Source organism: Corvus kubaryi, unplaced genomic scaffold (assembly GCF_017639235.1).
Source record: "Corvus kubaryi isolate FWS band 111438036 unplaced genomic scaffold, C.kubaryi_AGA036_p1.0 37394, whole genome shotgun sequence".
In the NCBI taxonomy this organism is placed as follows: domain Eukaryota; kingdom Metazoa; phylum Chordata; class Aves; order Passeriformes; family Corvidae; genus Corvus; species Corvus kubaryi.
Genome location: NW_024581133.1, coordinates 6883598 through 6899463, shown reverse-complemented (window position 1 = coordinate 6899463; position 15866 = coordinate 6883598). Strand labels below are relative to the sequence as shown.

Below are 15866 nucleotides of genomic sequence, written 5' to 3'. Positions count from 1 at the left end.
TTTCACTTTTTTTTTTTTTCTGTTTGTTTTTTTTTTTTTGTTCCCGGTTTCTCCCCCCCCCCCCCCCCCCCCCCCCCGATTCCTTTGGGCAGTGGAGCAACAAGAAATAACCACCTTCCTCCAGTAAGGCAGACTAATGAGACCACTTCAAAATCTTACCCAAACACAGCCCTTTCTGTGCATATAAAAGCCACCCACTGCTGCCTCTGTCGAATGTGTGCTGGATCAGATCCCCTCTTTGCAACCTCATTCCAGCAGCAGGGAAGCAGCTCTGTCAATGGCCTCTCTAATCCTGCAGGCACAATTTCTGTGTGCCAAGAGGGGGAAAGTATAAATCAAAGATTGTCGCAGAGTAAAGGTGCCAGATCACTTGGACATTGACACCTCCTTAAAAAGCTTCATGGAAACCACTGGTTTAATATGTATGTTTCTGTATGTATTTGCTCTAGTACTGAGAGAGGCATTTGGATAAAAAGTTCAGGAATTGTTCTGAAATTATTATAGAGCTACACAAAGAAAGCAAACTGAGCAATGGAAAGAGTGTTTGTTTCGTGATAACCAATTCAATCTGTGCTGGAGGCTGAAAAGCATCCTTGTCCAGTTGATTCCTGAACCATATGAACTGTATTGGTCATAATTTCCCAGATGTCAGATGTTTTTTCAAGTTTTATGATGGGATTTGCTGCACATCTTCAAAAATGAGTTAGTGGAAAGCTAAATCCCATCCTCCAAATGTGCTCTTTCTCATCCCATAAATAGATCTTGATTTGAAGATTTCCCTCTCCTCTTTGCTCCTTCAGAACTTTCTTTCAAGAAGGCAAGGGGAATTTGCACGGGTTCTGTGATCTCCGTGATGGAGCTAAGCCTTTGATTCATCATTTGGCACTGAGTGATACTCGAGTAGAGAGCAGTGAAGTAAAATAGGTTACAGGCAAATGTCCCCAACAAACTGGTGTCCATCCCCCACCACAGAACACTCTGCTTGTTTTGTGTAATAAGAGAAAAGAGATTAAAACAGCTGCAAAGAGAACCAGTTTCTGAAAAGGTAAATAAAATTGTTAGCTTGTTAAGCTTATTAACTCTAGTGTAGCTCATTGGGGGATTTCTTGTCAGCTTCAATAGGAAACCAAAAACAAGTTCTGAATAAATTCTGTGGCACCTTGTACATGAAAGGCTTTGAAAGCGCTTCAGTAATCTGGGATATCAGCAGTGACTCCTCTCCCTGCTGACTTGCAGCTGTTGGAGGCAGCAAGTTCTGCTTTTGCTTCGCTTGCTGAGCCCAGCTGGGGGAATTTCACAACTGTCCAGGGCGATATGTGCCATGTGACAGCCCGGAGCTGGGGAAGGAGCTTGGAATTTAAATGCTAGTCCTGATGTCAGGCTCCTAAATAAATACTGATAGAAAGTTTTTCTTGGGGCAGATTGAAGCCTCTGTCCTTCCTGTTGGCTGAGTAAAATTCCTCAGTTTGTTTTCCCTGTGGATTGTCATTTTTCCCTCTAACAGCAGCAACAGCAGAACGCAGAAGCAGTTTAGGAATGCATCTTCCAAAGTGCTCTTGAAAGGAGAAAGATTTATGTGTAAGGAGCAGTGGCAAGCTGAGGGAAGAGGACAGGAATATTTATGCAACCATTGTGGGTCCAAAGGGCTTTTGAGAGAATGCAGGATGTTTTAGAGGAAAGATGCACCACATGTAAGGGCTGGATTCTGGATTCATCCCTTTTTCAGGCACTGATAGCATTGAATTGGATAGAGACATCTTCAGCACAGTTGCAGGGTTCAGCCTTTGATGTACTTGAGTCTTGGGAGTCTGTAAAATACGGGTTACACTGTTGGTGTCTTCTCTAGGACTACATCCTTTCGAGATCCTGACTGCCTGTGCAGCTCTGAATGGAGCATGGAATTGTTCCGTTTGTTACTGCGAGGTGTTCACTCTCAAGGGAGCAGGTCTAATGGATTTTTTTTCCAGTGAAAGCTGCAGGCAATTCTGGATGATGCCAGGTGAATTGTACTGGGGTTTATAGCAGCTTATTTTTTTTCCCCAGCAGGCAGCAGTGACAAGTTGTGTGTAAATGGAGGGGTATCATTTATCCTCATCTGAAGGGGGTGCAAATCACCAACACAGGCAGCAGCTCACTATAAATACAACAAATTGCCAAAGCTTTGGTGCTGCTGTTAAGGATTTCCCAGAGGTTTCACAGCAGGGGAGAAAAAGAGATAGTCAAAAAGCAATTTTTGCTGGGTTTTGAAGGCCAGTTGGTCCCTGATGCTGCTGTAACAGCTGTTGCAGAGCACACCCTGTTCTGCTGCTCTGCAGTCCTACCGGAGGGCTCTCATCTCTTTCCTGGAGTGTAGTAAGTTCCTGTTAAGATTGTTTTTTAACCCTGAAGCAGTTAAGGCAGTAGGGTGTCAGGAGGAGCATCCATAGCAAGGAGGATGGTCCATGTGTGTTGATGGGTAAGGGGTGAAAAAGCTGTGAGGTCCAGAATGGGTTCCATGTGCCTCCGTGTGCACATTCCCTTCTCTGCTCTGCACAGTGACTGGCCACAGGATCTTCCAGCGTCTGGGCTTTGTCTCATCTAATTCTGCTTTTGTCTTCCCTTGGTATCTCTTCTCCTGGCATGGCACTAACATCCCATCGGTGCCACCAGATACGTGAGCTGCTGGAGGGGACCGGTGGCAATCCCAGTGAATGATGCTGCCTTTTCCTCTGTGGCCATTGGGATTTTTTTTTCCACTTCACACGTGGGTTCTCATCTCTGCCTGTGAGCTCTTTAATTCCAAATCTCCAGCTGTACTAATTCTTCTGCTTTCCAGGTAAAGCAGCTCCGTGGAGCGTCGGTGCCCTGCAAGATGTCATTCTGCTGTCGAGGGACCTGCTGAACCCATAACTGTGAAAGGGAGGCTTTCATCTCTGCAGCATTACAACCAAACCAAGCCTCACCTCCTCGAGGTGCTGTTTGTACAGCAGGCTGTGGATCTTCTGACTAAAACAGCACCATTTGGTTCCCTGGTGTCCCGACTCCTGCGTTGGAATGGCCAAAGTTCCTCTTTGCAAACTCGGCTCTCTTGCTTTAGGAGGGCTGTAGTGTCACCAAAGCATGACAAGGTGCAGCTCCTTACGGTCTAAATAAGTTTTGCAGAAGGAGGGAGACAAGGAAAATTAAACTGAGCTGCCCCAAGGACTTATTTTCTGAAATCCTAATTCAACACCTCAGTCACTGTTAAACTTTGGTCATTGTTAAACAGATCATGTGTTTAAAAAAAAATCAGGAAGTATTTTTGGGCCTTACAGAGGTGACTTAGGACTTTAAGATGGTAAAAATGTAAGCCATGCTGAAATGCCACACTATGTTTGGTGTAGGGTTTTGGGTGGGAAGGGGTTGGGACATTGACTCATGTAGGAAATTTTCTTGACTTGCTACTGATTTTTTTTTTTTTTTTTAACAACAATTGCACTAAGTTTTCACTATGACACTCTCATTGTCCCAAGGAGCTCTGATCAGACCAACTTCAGTAAGTGAGACCACAGGGAAATAGGAAGAATCAGACATGCTCTAAACTACAACAATCTTGGATTAAAGAAGATATATTTTTGTAATTTTCTGCCCTTCCACTGGGAGTAAAACCAGTGTTTTGTACTGTTCTGTGCTGACTGTAACTTGTCTACAATTCATCTATATTACCTTTTTCTAAGCAAAGTAAGTCCTCATGTGGAATGATTGGATTGCAGAGAGACCACGTCTTATTTTTCATGGAAGCTTCATGTAAGTGATCTTATTCTCTGTCAAACTGGAAATTTTCCCTTACTACCTGCTTGACAAAGCTCATTTAACCCAAGGACACATTTTTACCCGTTGCTCCCTGCTGTGCTTTGTGCTGCAGAGGTCAGAGCTGTGGGATGACAACTGTGGGAATTAGATTGCTGCATCTGGAAAGGTCGGGTTTGGGAGACCACAGGCATCCAGGCAGCCGGGCCAGCGGTAGAAAGGGCAAACCTAACTGGGTTAGTTTCTCTACTTTGTGGTTTTCCTTTAGAGTAACCACAGATGAAGTTCAGACCTTACTGTTTACTGCCCTCCTTAACACCTTCTATTTTGGGTTTTTAAGCTGGCTGGAACCTTGCTTTTCTTGGGGAACACATATTTTCCAATTGTTTTAGGATTGTCCCACTGTTTGCTTGACCCTCTCCCAGCCTTGCAATCCCTCAAGGAGACTGCGGTTTCTGGCCAAGCACCAACCTTGCAGGAGGCTGCTACTTTTGGGATTTTTATCTTTTTTTTTAAAGCCCTGTTGAGATTTGAGGTTTGTTGAGAAAACAAAACTGCTTTGTCATGATGTCATGACCTGCACCAGTTCTGTGTGGTTCCCCTTGGCCCTTCAGTCAGTAAAAGGAGGTGAAGGGGAATTTTTTTCCTTTCCAGCAGCCTTGTGCATTCATCCCAGCAGCTGCCATACCACAGCTTGCTTTCCCTAGCTGTGACTCAGCAAAGGCTTTGCAGACAGCCGGCTCAGCCTGCATGGAAAAATCCCAAAGCAGACTGTTGTGTTAATATTAGTCATCAAGGCAATATAAAATGCTCTGTTATTTTCATTCATGGAATAGTTTGAGTCATTCTGTGCCACTGTTACCAAGCAATATTTGACATGTCAGCTGCGAGGTGAGGATGGGCTGGGCAGGTTGTTCTTGCTGGTAGGAACCAGAGCAGAGAGTGGAACGGTGCTGCAGGTTGAGGTAAGGTCTGGAGCTCTCTCCCCACCTCGGTAAAGCAGGTTTCAGACTCTAGGCTGGATGCTTCAGAAGGAAATACTGAGTTTCTTCAGGGCTGCAAGACTTTGAAGGCTGGGAATTGAACTTCTTGGGCAGACCAAGCCCTTTTGAAGTCAGAGAAGTGGCGATGCTGAGAGGAGAAAGGGAGGTTAAAAGCTTCTGTTGGTGTTTGTGGAAGGAGGGGACAGGGTGAGGTGGCTGCCCTGTCTGTGCAGGCACCATGGCAACATATTCATGGCCACTGTTCTGCCACGCTCATTCAACTGAGCATCAGGCACTCTCAGAGTGGGGGACAGGGAGTGAAACCATCTCTTTGCACAAAAGAAAGGCAAGACCAAGTTGTGTAGGAGAGAGATGAGAAGAAAAGATGCATGAAGGGCACTTCTCCCTTCTGAGGGCAAGTCAGTTCTTGATATCAGTTTTTCCAGCACCTTCAGGTCACTTGTTGAGTTAGGCTGGCAAAGGCCTTCTGCTCCCCTTGCTTGTAGCTAAAAAAAATTAAAAAAAAAAAAAAAATCCCACTGTTTTCACAACATGGCCAAATCTCAGTGGTGGACAGGGACCAGGTATTTAAGATGTTGAAGATGGAGGTGCTCAGTGGCAGCTGGGATTTCCTGGCTCCTCGGGGAGGTCCCAAACTGTGTGCCATAAGCTAAAAAGTGCTTATAGGAAAACAGCAGCTGCTTGGTGGAAATAAAGGGTCAACCTGACCAGTTGCTCATGGTCATGAAAATAATTGGAATGCTCTTTCTGATACTCAGTTGCTGTTGCAAATGTGAGGCAATGTTTACCTCTACAGAACTTGCTGTATGTGATTTAAAGTGTCTGGTTAAATATTCTATAGCTATATTTAGTTAAGATTTTAAGAGCACTTGATGTGACTCATCTAATAGTATATATATATGAATATTTTTTTAATAGTAGAAATCAGTTTAAAACATAGTTTTAATAATTTGAATTGTTCGGTTCAGGTAGTTGAAGGAGTTCATCAGAGAAGAAATAGCCATTAACCACTACATGAGTTTTTTACCTTAATGTTCTGTGTATCTCACACTGCAGATTTAATCTGATTGTGACTGTAACATGTTTTAGTCTCTGCTGCTAGTTTGTGTTGCATAGTCAAACTTGCTTTGTTCAAGACCATTTTTAAAGGCATATTTTTTGTTACAGAAAATGAAAACAGAAATGTTATTACAGCTGTCTGCCTGTAGCTCACTTACTGCTTACAGAATACACCGACTCCTGGCTGAGGCAAACAGAGTGTGTGAGTCAGAGGCTTTTCCTTTGTGCATGTGGAGGGAAAACCCTGCACAGAATTGCAGCTGCTTTGCTCCAGGCACAGCCCTGTCACCAGAGATTACACTTGAGAAGCCAGAAGTCAGTGTGCCATGCTTACCTGCAGAACTAAGTACACAGATAGCTTTGTATTTGCATTTTCTCCCCTTCTGTTCCCTGGAAGTTGCAGAGATGACTGCAAAAACTTGTTTAGCACACTGACTTTGTAATCCCCTAGTGTTTATCTTAAGGCCAAATTTACGTGTAGGAGTTTACAGGCACTAATGAAGCTTGAACACATAGACACTAATTAACTCAAAGACTTTGTTTATAACTGTTCCCTCTAATTCCGTGTACATGGTATAATCTCTGCAGGGTGGTAGGCTGTGGTTTTTGTTAAAGATTTTTCCTTGTTAGATGAGTTTCTGCTGCTGCAGTTTGTGTGTCAGGAGGTATCAGGACCATGTGTTCAGTTTTGTGCAATTGCTTTGAAGTTTTTTTTTTATAAAAGAATTTGTCATTGTGACCAAAGCTTCTTTTTAAGAAAAAATTGGTTGCGTTTGAATGGACTTCATGTGTTTCAGTGGAAACTGCCATCATTAAACATGTTCTTGAAACCCCTGTGCTGTGTGTTACGTTTATAGCAGCAATGGGAGAGGGGTGTTGCATTTTGGAGTGAGGTGCATGTGAGAGCACCTGTGTGATCCATTTTAGCAGTTCTCAGAGGACTGTTTTCCTCCTGGTTATGGAGAGCAGATGCTCCTGGGCTCTGGAGCAGCTACAGGACAGACTGGTCCAGCACCCTGTGCAGGGATTAGCTCTGCCTTTCTCCTCTGCCACGTACCACATGATTCCTCTGCCTTGATGTCTTCATCTCTTCAGGAACAGTCTAAGAGTAATTCAGTGCTGCAGACAAGAGGCAGCTGCTGTTCCATCTCTGCCTTTTAAATTATGTCCTGCCAGTAAAGTAAACCTCAATCTAATTCAAAATACCCAACAAAATGCTGTCAGCCTTGAGTCAGCTGTTGAGCAGCAAAGCTGGTTTGTGTAGGAAGGTATAAGACCGTTCAAGGTGAGCCCCAGCCTAATGCTGGCTAAGCAGGACAGGCTGCTCTTAGCACAGGCTGCAGGAGTGAGGATGGCACAGAACAAAAGGCAGAGGCTGCAATCGCTGGGGTACTTACCTTTCTGATGAGGTCTCAAGTGGAAGATGAGCAAATGACCAAAAATCTCGGGGGAATTATTACCTAAGTAAGAGCTGAAGAGCTGAGTTTGATGAAGGTGATTGCAGCTGAGGTTGTGTGAGGCAAGGACAAGACTCAGCTTAACCCTTTCTGAATTTTGACATGGGGAAGCCCAAAGCTGCAACAAAGGTTTTCTCAGGCAAGTCTTCATAATTTTTTTTTTTTCTAAATGGATCCCATTAAAGGGTTATTTCTGCAGTATCTAGAAGAGTTCTGCATGGGCCAGTGTACAACACAGCTTCCCCTCTCCCGTGGGTGGCTGTTACCACCCTCGTACAAGCTGCTGCTCTTATTAGTGAGTCTGTGTGCAAGAGTGAGGTTAAGTGAACAGAGCTAATTCACATTTATAACCCTGGGAAAGGCGGGGGGGGTTGTCTTCATTGTGTCTCAGTGTTAGTGATCTCTGGATGCCTTGATACTGATAACTGCAAAATTGTCAGCGATGTGTGGCAAATGCTATCGGAGACAGGAGCTGAACACTGAGATGATTGGAATCATGCCTGACAACAAGCTCTATTAAGAGTATGAAACAGCAACAGCTCTAATTGCTTAAGACCAAGTAGTCTGTAACTAAGCTGCTCAGAAACATTGAGGATAGTTAAACTCCCTATCAGCTGGCAATTACCAATTTTGAAGAGGCCAGAAATTCTTCTAGCTCTGGTTTCAAACAGACGCCCACTCCAGGTTGGCTCGGTTCTCCCGTGGCCATTTGCTCACAGCATGTTAGATGAGCCAAATATATTTCAAAACAGTACTTGTAATTCATGGAAAACAACTCTTCAGCTCAAGAAAGCAGCATGGAAGGCGTGGCCATTGCTTTTAAAGCTAAGAAGCAACGGGGATTAAAAATCCAGATGCAGTTTTTGATGGCTTAGGAGGCATAAAGCTGTTTACTAGGCTTTTCTCTCCCCTCATCCTGGTGTCTCCAGCCTTCTTGTTCCCTCCCTTGCCTCCACGTTGGGGGACCAGCAGCACAGGGGAGCCCAGCTCCCCCCAGCTCTGTGGGGAGAACCCACTTAGGCTGCATATGGACAAGGAAGGAGAAGGCAGGTCCTGAGGAGCTTGAGCAGCTGCTTCAAAGCTTCAACCAGCATGTTTAATCTCTATCTTGGAAGATGTTACAATCCTAATTGCCAGACTTCAAAGGCTGCCAGCCTTGGCTTGAGAACACACTCCTGGTTGTTGCCTGTCGCTGCCCAATCCATCCTGCCCAGTGATGGAGGGAACCCACTGATCTGAGTGTGAAACAAAGACTCAGATTCCCTGGCCAGGGCAGCTCTGTCAGGTGCAGATGGGGACTGTTGGTTTGAAGGATGAGGAGGGATAAGGATTAGGTGACCTACTGCACCACCTCAGCCAGGACAATTTATTTTACGGCTTTTCTGTGAAGGGTAACACATCACCTGCTTACAGCTCGTCCTGACTCCTCTGGCCTTCTTGCCGTGGCTCTTTGTAGATAATTTAATTCAGTGCACATGTTGTTATTGTGGCCTATCAACAGTCTAGCACCAGATACCTGCCCAGGACCTTTACCGATTCCAAAAGCCAGATGAGGCAGTTTAAACATCTTCTCTGACTTGTGCTGAGCAGCACAGAACATCCTTGGGGACTCCTCTGCCAAGTCTAAATGCCAGTGAAATAACTGTGGCAAAATTCCCTCTTACATCCAGGTTGGAAAGAGACTCTCTCCAGGCTGTAGGATCACAGAAGCCAGCCTCCCTTCCAGACTCACTATCCCTGCTCACAGTGAATCCTCAGCTGTGAGTTTCAGATGTGCATTTCTTGCCAGGGAACAAGTCTGTTAAAGGGGCCTGTGTTGATGTGGCTGGTCCTCATCAGCTCTGATGCCAGCCCAGAATAACCACTGTGCTGCTGCTGAGCAAAAATAAACTCTTTGTCATCAATTCCTTGAAGCATCACTTCCAAATCCTTTGCCCCCCCAGCTGTTTCCCCTCCACGGATTTCCAGACTGTGACTCGATACAAACATATTTATCTGAAGAGAAGCTCTTCTTTACAGACACATTTCTCTCCCTCTGCCCTCAATTCATAAAGGTTTAAGCTCAGGTCAAGAACATTTGACATTTCCCCACTTCATTTTTGCGTGGCTGTCAGCAGAGTTGTCTCAGTAGCGCCTTTTGGGCAGTGTCTGAAATTACCTGGTTCTCTCCATCTCCTTGCATAAGCACTCCTACAGCGCAGATCCCAGTGGCACTGAGATGATTCTCAGTTAAACAGAAAAAACTCCAGTCTGTGTAGGTGTAGGTTACAGGCGGGTTCGGTCGGGACGGAGACGGATGGAGACGGAGATCTCTATAGGCAGGTCTTGGGACACAGTCGGTTTATTGTAAAGGGCGAGGGTATTGGGGCACTGCTCAGAGCTGCTAGACTCAGCTCTGAGCAGGCCCAAGAGAGTAAGCAGGTGAGAGAGAGAGAGAGGGTGTAAGAGCAAGAGTGGAAGTAAGAGTAGAAGTGGAAGAGAGGAATAGAGAAGAAGAGAGAGAATCAGAATCAGAATGTCTGAAGTCCTGGTTACAATACAATAAATCATCTTCTGTACTGAATATTCTAATTGTCACTAACCAATCTAATACAAGATACAAATCCTATAGCATTTACATACAGCCTATAAGAGTTCTTATATTACCATAGAGTGTTACATCTTAACTTCTAAAAACTACTCTTTGGACCCCTTCTGCTGAGCTAGTAGGGTCTGCTCTGACCCTTGGACCTGCCTGCAAGCAGAGGGTATTGTTTCATCAAGAGGGGATTACTTCAGTGGCCATACCATTGTTTCCTAGTTGTTCAGTAACTAAGACCTGGTATTTCAAAAGTGGCTTTCATTTCGATGTTGCCTGTAGTTTTCATATTCCCAAAATCTTTTGTCAGGCAATCATATTTCCAAGGTTTTCCTGTTCCATCTTCCCCAACATTTAGGCAATTTCCCCTATTTCCTTTACTGTGTATTATAACGTTTTTTGGGGTCAGACCAGTTCTTCTTGCTGATGGTGCAGCAATGCTTTCAGAGCTCAGCAGTGAATGCAGTGGTCCCTGGCCTTCTTCCCCTCCTGCCCCTTTTGCCATCCAGCTTCCCGTGGCATTTCTGCCACCAAATTCCCAGTTTCCTGACTCTCATCCCCGCTGTGCATTACCTGTGGTACAGATTAACAACGCCCTTGTGGATAAAGCTGTGGCAAAGGAGAAAGAAATCTGTTTATTTTGGACTAATGAGGCAAAACATTGCTGCAACAACCTACTGATGAGGATGGGTCTTGCTAGAAAGGCAGGTGTTATCCAGAACAATGCCGAGATCCTCAGGAGCTGCCACTTCCCATGTCTGACTCAACAGACCCATCAAATATACATCAACAGAACACATCGCACACACCCATCGAGCTGCATGATCTTTAAGGTCCCTTTCAATCCAAACCACTCTGTGATTCTGTAATTCAACGTTCCAATCTGAGCTCCTGTAGTTAAGAGGGAGGAATATTTAGGTGCTCTTAGCACTCCTGAAACTTGCTAAGCTTAAATAAAAGAATGGTACTGCTCAGGATGCTCGCAGACAGGGCAAGGCTCTTGCTGAAGAGCTTCTATTTAATGAGCTGTTCAAATGAAGGACATGCTCTGTCCCTCTGCTCATACATAATATTTTAAAAATCACATATTTGCAGTGCATTGTTCATTGCTGTTCAAGGAAACAAATGATTTGCTTTTAACATAATCACTATCAGAAATAAGTTATTCAGCATTTACTGCTTGGAAGTTAAAAAGGGAATCTGAATTTCTTTTTAGTTCCTTCCTCTTTTTTATAATAGATATACAAGCTGCAGGGCACACTTTTATGCTCCTGTAGCCAAGATTTTGTAGAATTGACTAATAATCTATTTTGCATATTTATAAACACTTTATTATTTATTAATGGTGCATTTCAGGAGCAAATTTATAATCCTGCCATGTGATCTCAGCCTTTTAGAGAAAAATGGTTGCTTGTGTCAAAGAGCTGGAAATTAGAGGTAGCGTAACAAAGAAATGAGTGAGAATATCTCATTAGTGTGAGAGCAAGCAGGCAGGAGCCTCTGTGAGGATGAATACACGCACACGAGGTGCACGCAAGGAGATATCAAATACAGAACACAGCACTCAAGATGTGTCAATTCCTGCTCTCTTTGCTCTAAACCCACCAGAACATAGCAGAGCCCTTCAGTCATGTGAAATCACTGGCTCAGTACACCCAGAGCTCACTCTCCAAGCTGACATTAGTGCCCTTGGCCACACCACCTCCAGGTATTTTAAGCTTCAGGAATTTGAAGAGTCCTGATGTCCACCTTGGTGGGTTCAAGCCTGAAGATCAGATACAGGTGACCAATCACCTCACTACTACTGGAAGTCACCGATCCCTCACCCATTTCCAGTCTCAAATCTGGATGTCTCAGGCATCCCCTCTTCACCCTGAGCATTATCAAACCACTTGGAGAGGGGTGCCAGGAGCAAACAAGCACATGTACAAATGTAGTGTCTGCTACCACCATTATTTCACTTAAAACCAAAACACCTTCTGTGTGCTCAGAACAAATATGAGCTACTTTTTCTACCTTACCTGTCTCTAGGAAGCCTCTGGAGATCTCTCTGGTGAGGTGTGGAGCTCTGCTGGTCTCCATGAACTGGTGGCTAACAAAACACCTCCCAGCCACCTTGTACCACTTGCAGTGATTGCTCCACCTGTGCCCTTTATCATTTTCTGGTCCTGACCCTTCCTCCCTCCCATCTCATCAAGTGACCAAACACTTGCCAAGTGCTATCCTTCCTAAAGCTGCTCCTCCCGCCCCAGTTATTATCCATGAGACCCGGGTGGAAGAGGAAGCCCGATGAAGAAGGCACAAGGCTGCTGATCCAAAACAGAGCTGGCAGCTTGTGTAAAGACACAGCATTGGGCTGAAAGTTTCTTGGTTGTTCAGATTCACCAAATCACACCCCTTTAAGTGCAAAGATGCTGAGGCTGCCCCAGTGCTTGCCCTACATGGCACCGTGGCTGTGCTTCTGGGGAAACATGTCATTTTTGGAACCTGTGTGTCCAGAACTTCCCAATACAAAACCTTCCAGCAGCTTCAGTGGTGCTGTGTGCATTTCTTACCCCTAGAAGGTGCTTTCTCCTGGCTCCTTCCAGCCATAAAATGAATGACACTTCCTTCCCCCATGCCAGGGCAGGGTTATTCAGCCATTTAACTGTGTGGCTGGGCTTGGAATCGCTGCACGGCTGGCTGGCTTTCCATCAGGCTGGGCTTGCAGCTTGTGCCAACCTGAGCAGCCTGAGCCACAGGAAAGACCTCTCAGAGTTCCATCCCTTCACCAGGGCTTCACAAGTCAGCCAGGGCATCACCACCCTGCACAGAAGGCTGCAGAACCCAAAGCTCCCACAAACTCAGGTCAAAAGCCTGGGAACCGCATCTGCCTCTTTTTGCTCCGAAGCTGGCAAGCACAGAGTGTGTAGTAAGGTCTCTCTTGGTAAGGGAGAGGTGATTAATGAGTCTGGCTCATTAGAAGCTTGGAAGGAGAACTGAGGAGACCTGCCAGGCTCTTCATCAGCAGAACAGGCAGCCAGGCACAAGGTGGGTCTGCTCCCGTCATGGGGAGCTGCTGTGCAATTTGCCCTGTGCTGGAGGCATCAAGGTGCTGCTGCTGCTCTGGGGCAAAAGCCTCTGAAAGGTGACATTTCCTCTGCTCATTTTATTTTATTTTTCTGAAAGGAACTCGGAGCGTTTGGAGTTTTCTTTGATAGGATTTTCAGAGGAAGCAGAGCAAACCGGCTGTGCATCACCTTCTGACGGGGAACAGGTGGGGATGAACAGAAGTGGAGGAGAGAAGGTGAATGGAGCTGCAGTTTGGTGGCGGATCCGAGTGTAGCAACTTGTCATTAATGCCATAAAATTGTTCCCTGCACTTCGAATAATGTGAAAAGCATTAGCAGTAATAGCAGCTCCGTTATGTTCCTGTTTTGATGTGCTGTCTAAAAAGGTGAAATCTGAGGAAGGACATAAAGAACATGGAATTTTAGGCTTCCTTTGGCATTTTCTTTTTGTGCAGAACCTGAAAATACTTCATTGAAGCCTATTAAGGGCTAATAAAAATGTGTACAAACAGAGGAAACCTTTATACAGCTCACACATATCAAGTGTGCAGCAGGTGTGGGGTTAGTCAGTGGTTTTGGTGCTGCACTGAGCTTTTGTACACCATGTCTGTGACCCTCCCCAAAAAACAGGAGCTGCTAGGTCGGAGACCAACAGCCCTTGTTAGGAGCTACCTTTATTTAGCAGAACTAATTCTGCTGGCTTGGAAACCTTGTTGGGATGGAGGTAGAAGGTGCAGGGGACACAGCCTGGCTTGAAGCACTGAGGGAAGAATCTGTTCCTGCTGTTGTGGAGGTCAGCTCAGCCCCTGGTGACGCATGTTTGACACGGCCAATACATTAAATCATCTGGCTCAATGGCTCCAGCTCTCTCCCCATCACACTCCACTGGCTGGCTTTCGTCACTGGGGTGATTGGAAATGTGGTGTGGCACCTCCAAGCACCCAGAGGATGTCACAGCTTGGTGTCCAGCCTGCGTTAGGCTTCGGTGCAGCACATACTGACCACAAGTGAGGGAAGGAGGAAGGGTTCCTGCCAAAAATGCAGCTGGTTTAGCTGTGGCTCTGCTGAGACAACACAAAGGAGGATTTCCTGTGCTGCCAGCTCCCAGCCAACAAGCCCTTATTTTGTTCTCAGTACATGGACATGTTGTTTTGATTTTTTGACTTTGCCCACCCAGCAGTAAAAAGCCAGAAGGGTGGACCCTGCTCCTGCTGCCACCAGCACAAACATGGAGCTTCCCCCACTGCTTGCAAGAATTCAGTGCCTTGTGTATACAAAACAAACTGATTTTTCTTTCACTCCAGTGCACAGAGGAGAGGCACACCTAGGAGAGGTCTCAGGGGCAGTGGGGGTGGTGGATGGATGGTTGCACAGAAGATATTCAGGTGAGGTGCTGGAGTTTGTCACCCCTCACCCCCTTTTCCTGCCCGAGGCAGCCTGCAGCCCGCAATGTTCACCCTGTCACAAGGTGTTTGCCATCACTGCTGCCAGGAGATTTCCTGACACTTGCTGGGGAGCAGGGACTCGCTGAGAAGGAAGAACTCAGTGTGGCAGCAGCCCGGAGCGATGGGAGGTGAGAAAATCCTCTTGCACATAAGGCAAGAGGCCACGCTGAGATTTCACAGTTTGCTGAGGCATGGTCTTTGCAATGACCTACATTTGTGCATGATATATGGGATGCAAACATACACAGGACACGATGGAAGAGCTGGGGAAGGGCAGGAGTGCTGTGTGATTCTCAGGAAGGCTCTGGGAGGCTGCGCTGGTTGGAGCCGGACCCTCAGGGTTGGGATCAGTGCTGCGCCAAGTGTGCTGGTCCTGAACCCAGCCGGGGTGCCTGGCCTGTTCCCCATCAGCCAGTAACAGCATGAAACCAGTGACAGATATGGCTCTCCCTGGGCAGCCTCAGAAAGCTGTGGGAGGCAGGAAGAGGAGCATCGATAGTGATTTGTCCAAAGCGCCTCAGTCTTGAAATAAACAGTTCAGGAGAGAACTGGGGCTATTTCTGTTCCCCCAGCTGTTCAAGCCATGCTGTGTCCCTGATGCCAGGCTATCCAGGATTTGGAGACATTCCCAGGGTGAACATCATTGTCCTTTCAGATGCTTTTGTGTCACTGAAAGGCCACCAAGCTCAGCTAGGTGACCTGGGTGGCCGCTGTGAGCTATCACATGCCTTCCTCAGGGCGTGTAGGCACCAGGAATAATGGGTTTTTTCCATGCCTTGTCTCCAGAACATACAAGGATGCTTCCTCTTCTTTCTCCCTTTTCTCATGCCATTCCTCCTCCTTCAGATTTTTTTGTCTTCTCTTTCATATTTAGCTTGTGAAAGGAATTGCTAATAATAATCAAGAACCATTTGAAATATCCTCCCAAACTTAGGGAAAGTAACAGGCATATGAGAACTTTTCCTTTCTCCCTGTGCACAAAATCCAGTCAGTATGACTCATATTTTCTGCGTGTCCTAGGTGTAGAGGTGATGTGATGGATGGAGTGGTGACAAGGTCTGAAAGGATCAGTGAAAGTGGCACTTTTGTAAAAGACAGATGAGGCATACAAAGAACTCCCTTATGCACAAAAAGCATCTGACAGGTTCTTTTTCCTCACCTATGTGAAGAAAGAAGAAACCTGGAGTGAAAAACTTGCCTCCAGTGAAGACAACAGCAGGATTGCTGCCAGTGGCAACGAAGGCAGGACATTTTTGGATGCACAAAGATGATCTGAGGGTTGGAGCAACTCTTATACAAAAACAGGCTGAGAGAGCTGGGGTTGTTCAGCCTGGAGAAGAGAAGGCTCTGTGGAGACCTCATTGTGACTTTCCATACCTAACAGGGGCTTCTGAAAAAGAGGGAGACCGACCTTTTGCAGAAGCAGATAGCAATAGGACAATGGGGAACGGTTTTAAAGAGGAGAGGTATAGATTAGAGAGCAGAGATATAGATTTACAAATTCT

General features: G+C 45.8%; 1 protein-coding gene across 1 annotated transcript in view; it reads left to right on the top strand.

The window, feature by feature from the left end:
* Positions 1-6665, top strand: part of FAM174B (family with sequence similarity 174 member B) — a 44619-nt gene extending 37954 nt beyond the window's left edge. The window contains exon 4 of the mRNA XM_042039583.1: positions 2816-6665. Coding sequence (XP_041895517.1) covers positions 2816-2819 — 4 coding nt within the window. The 3' untranslated portion in view covers positions 2820-6665. The remainder of the gene's footprint in view (positions 1-2815) is intronic.
* Positions 6666-15866: the final 9201 nt, after the last annotated feature.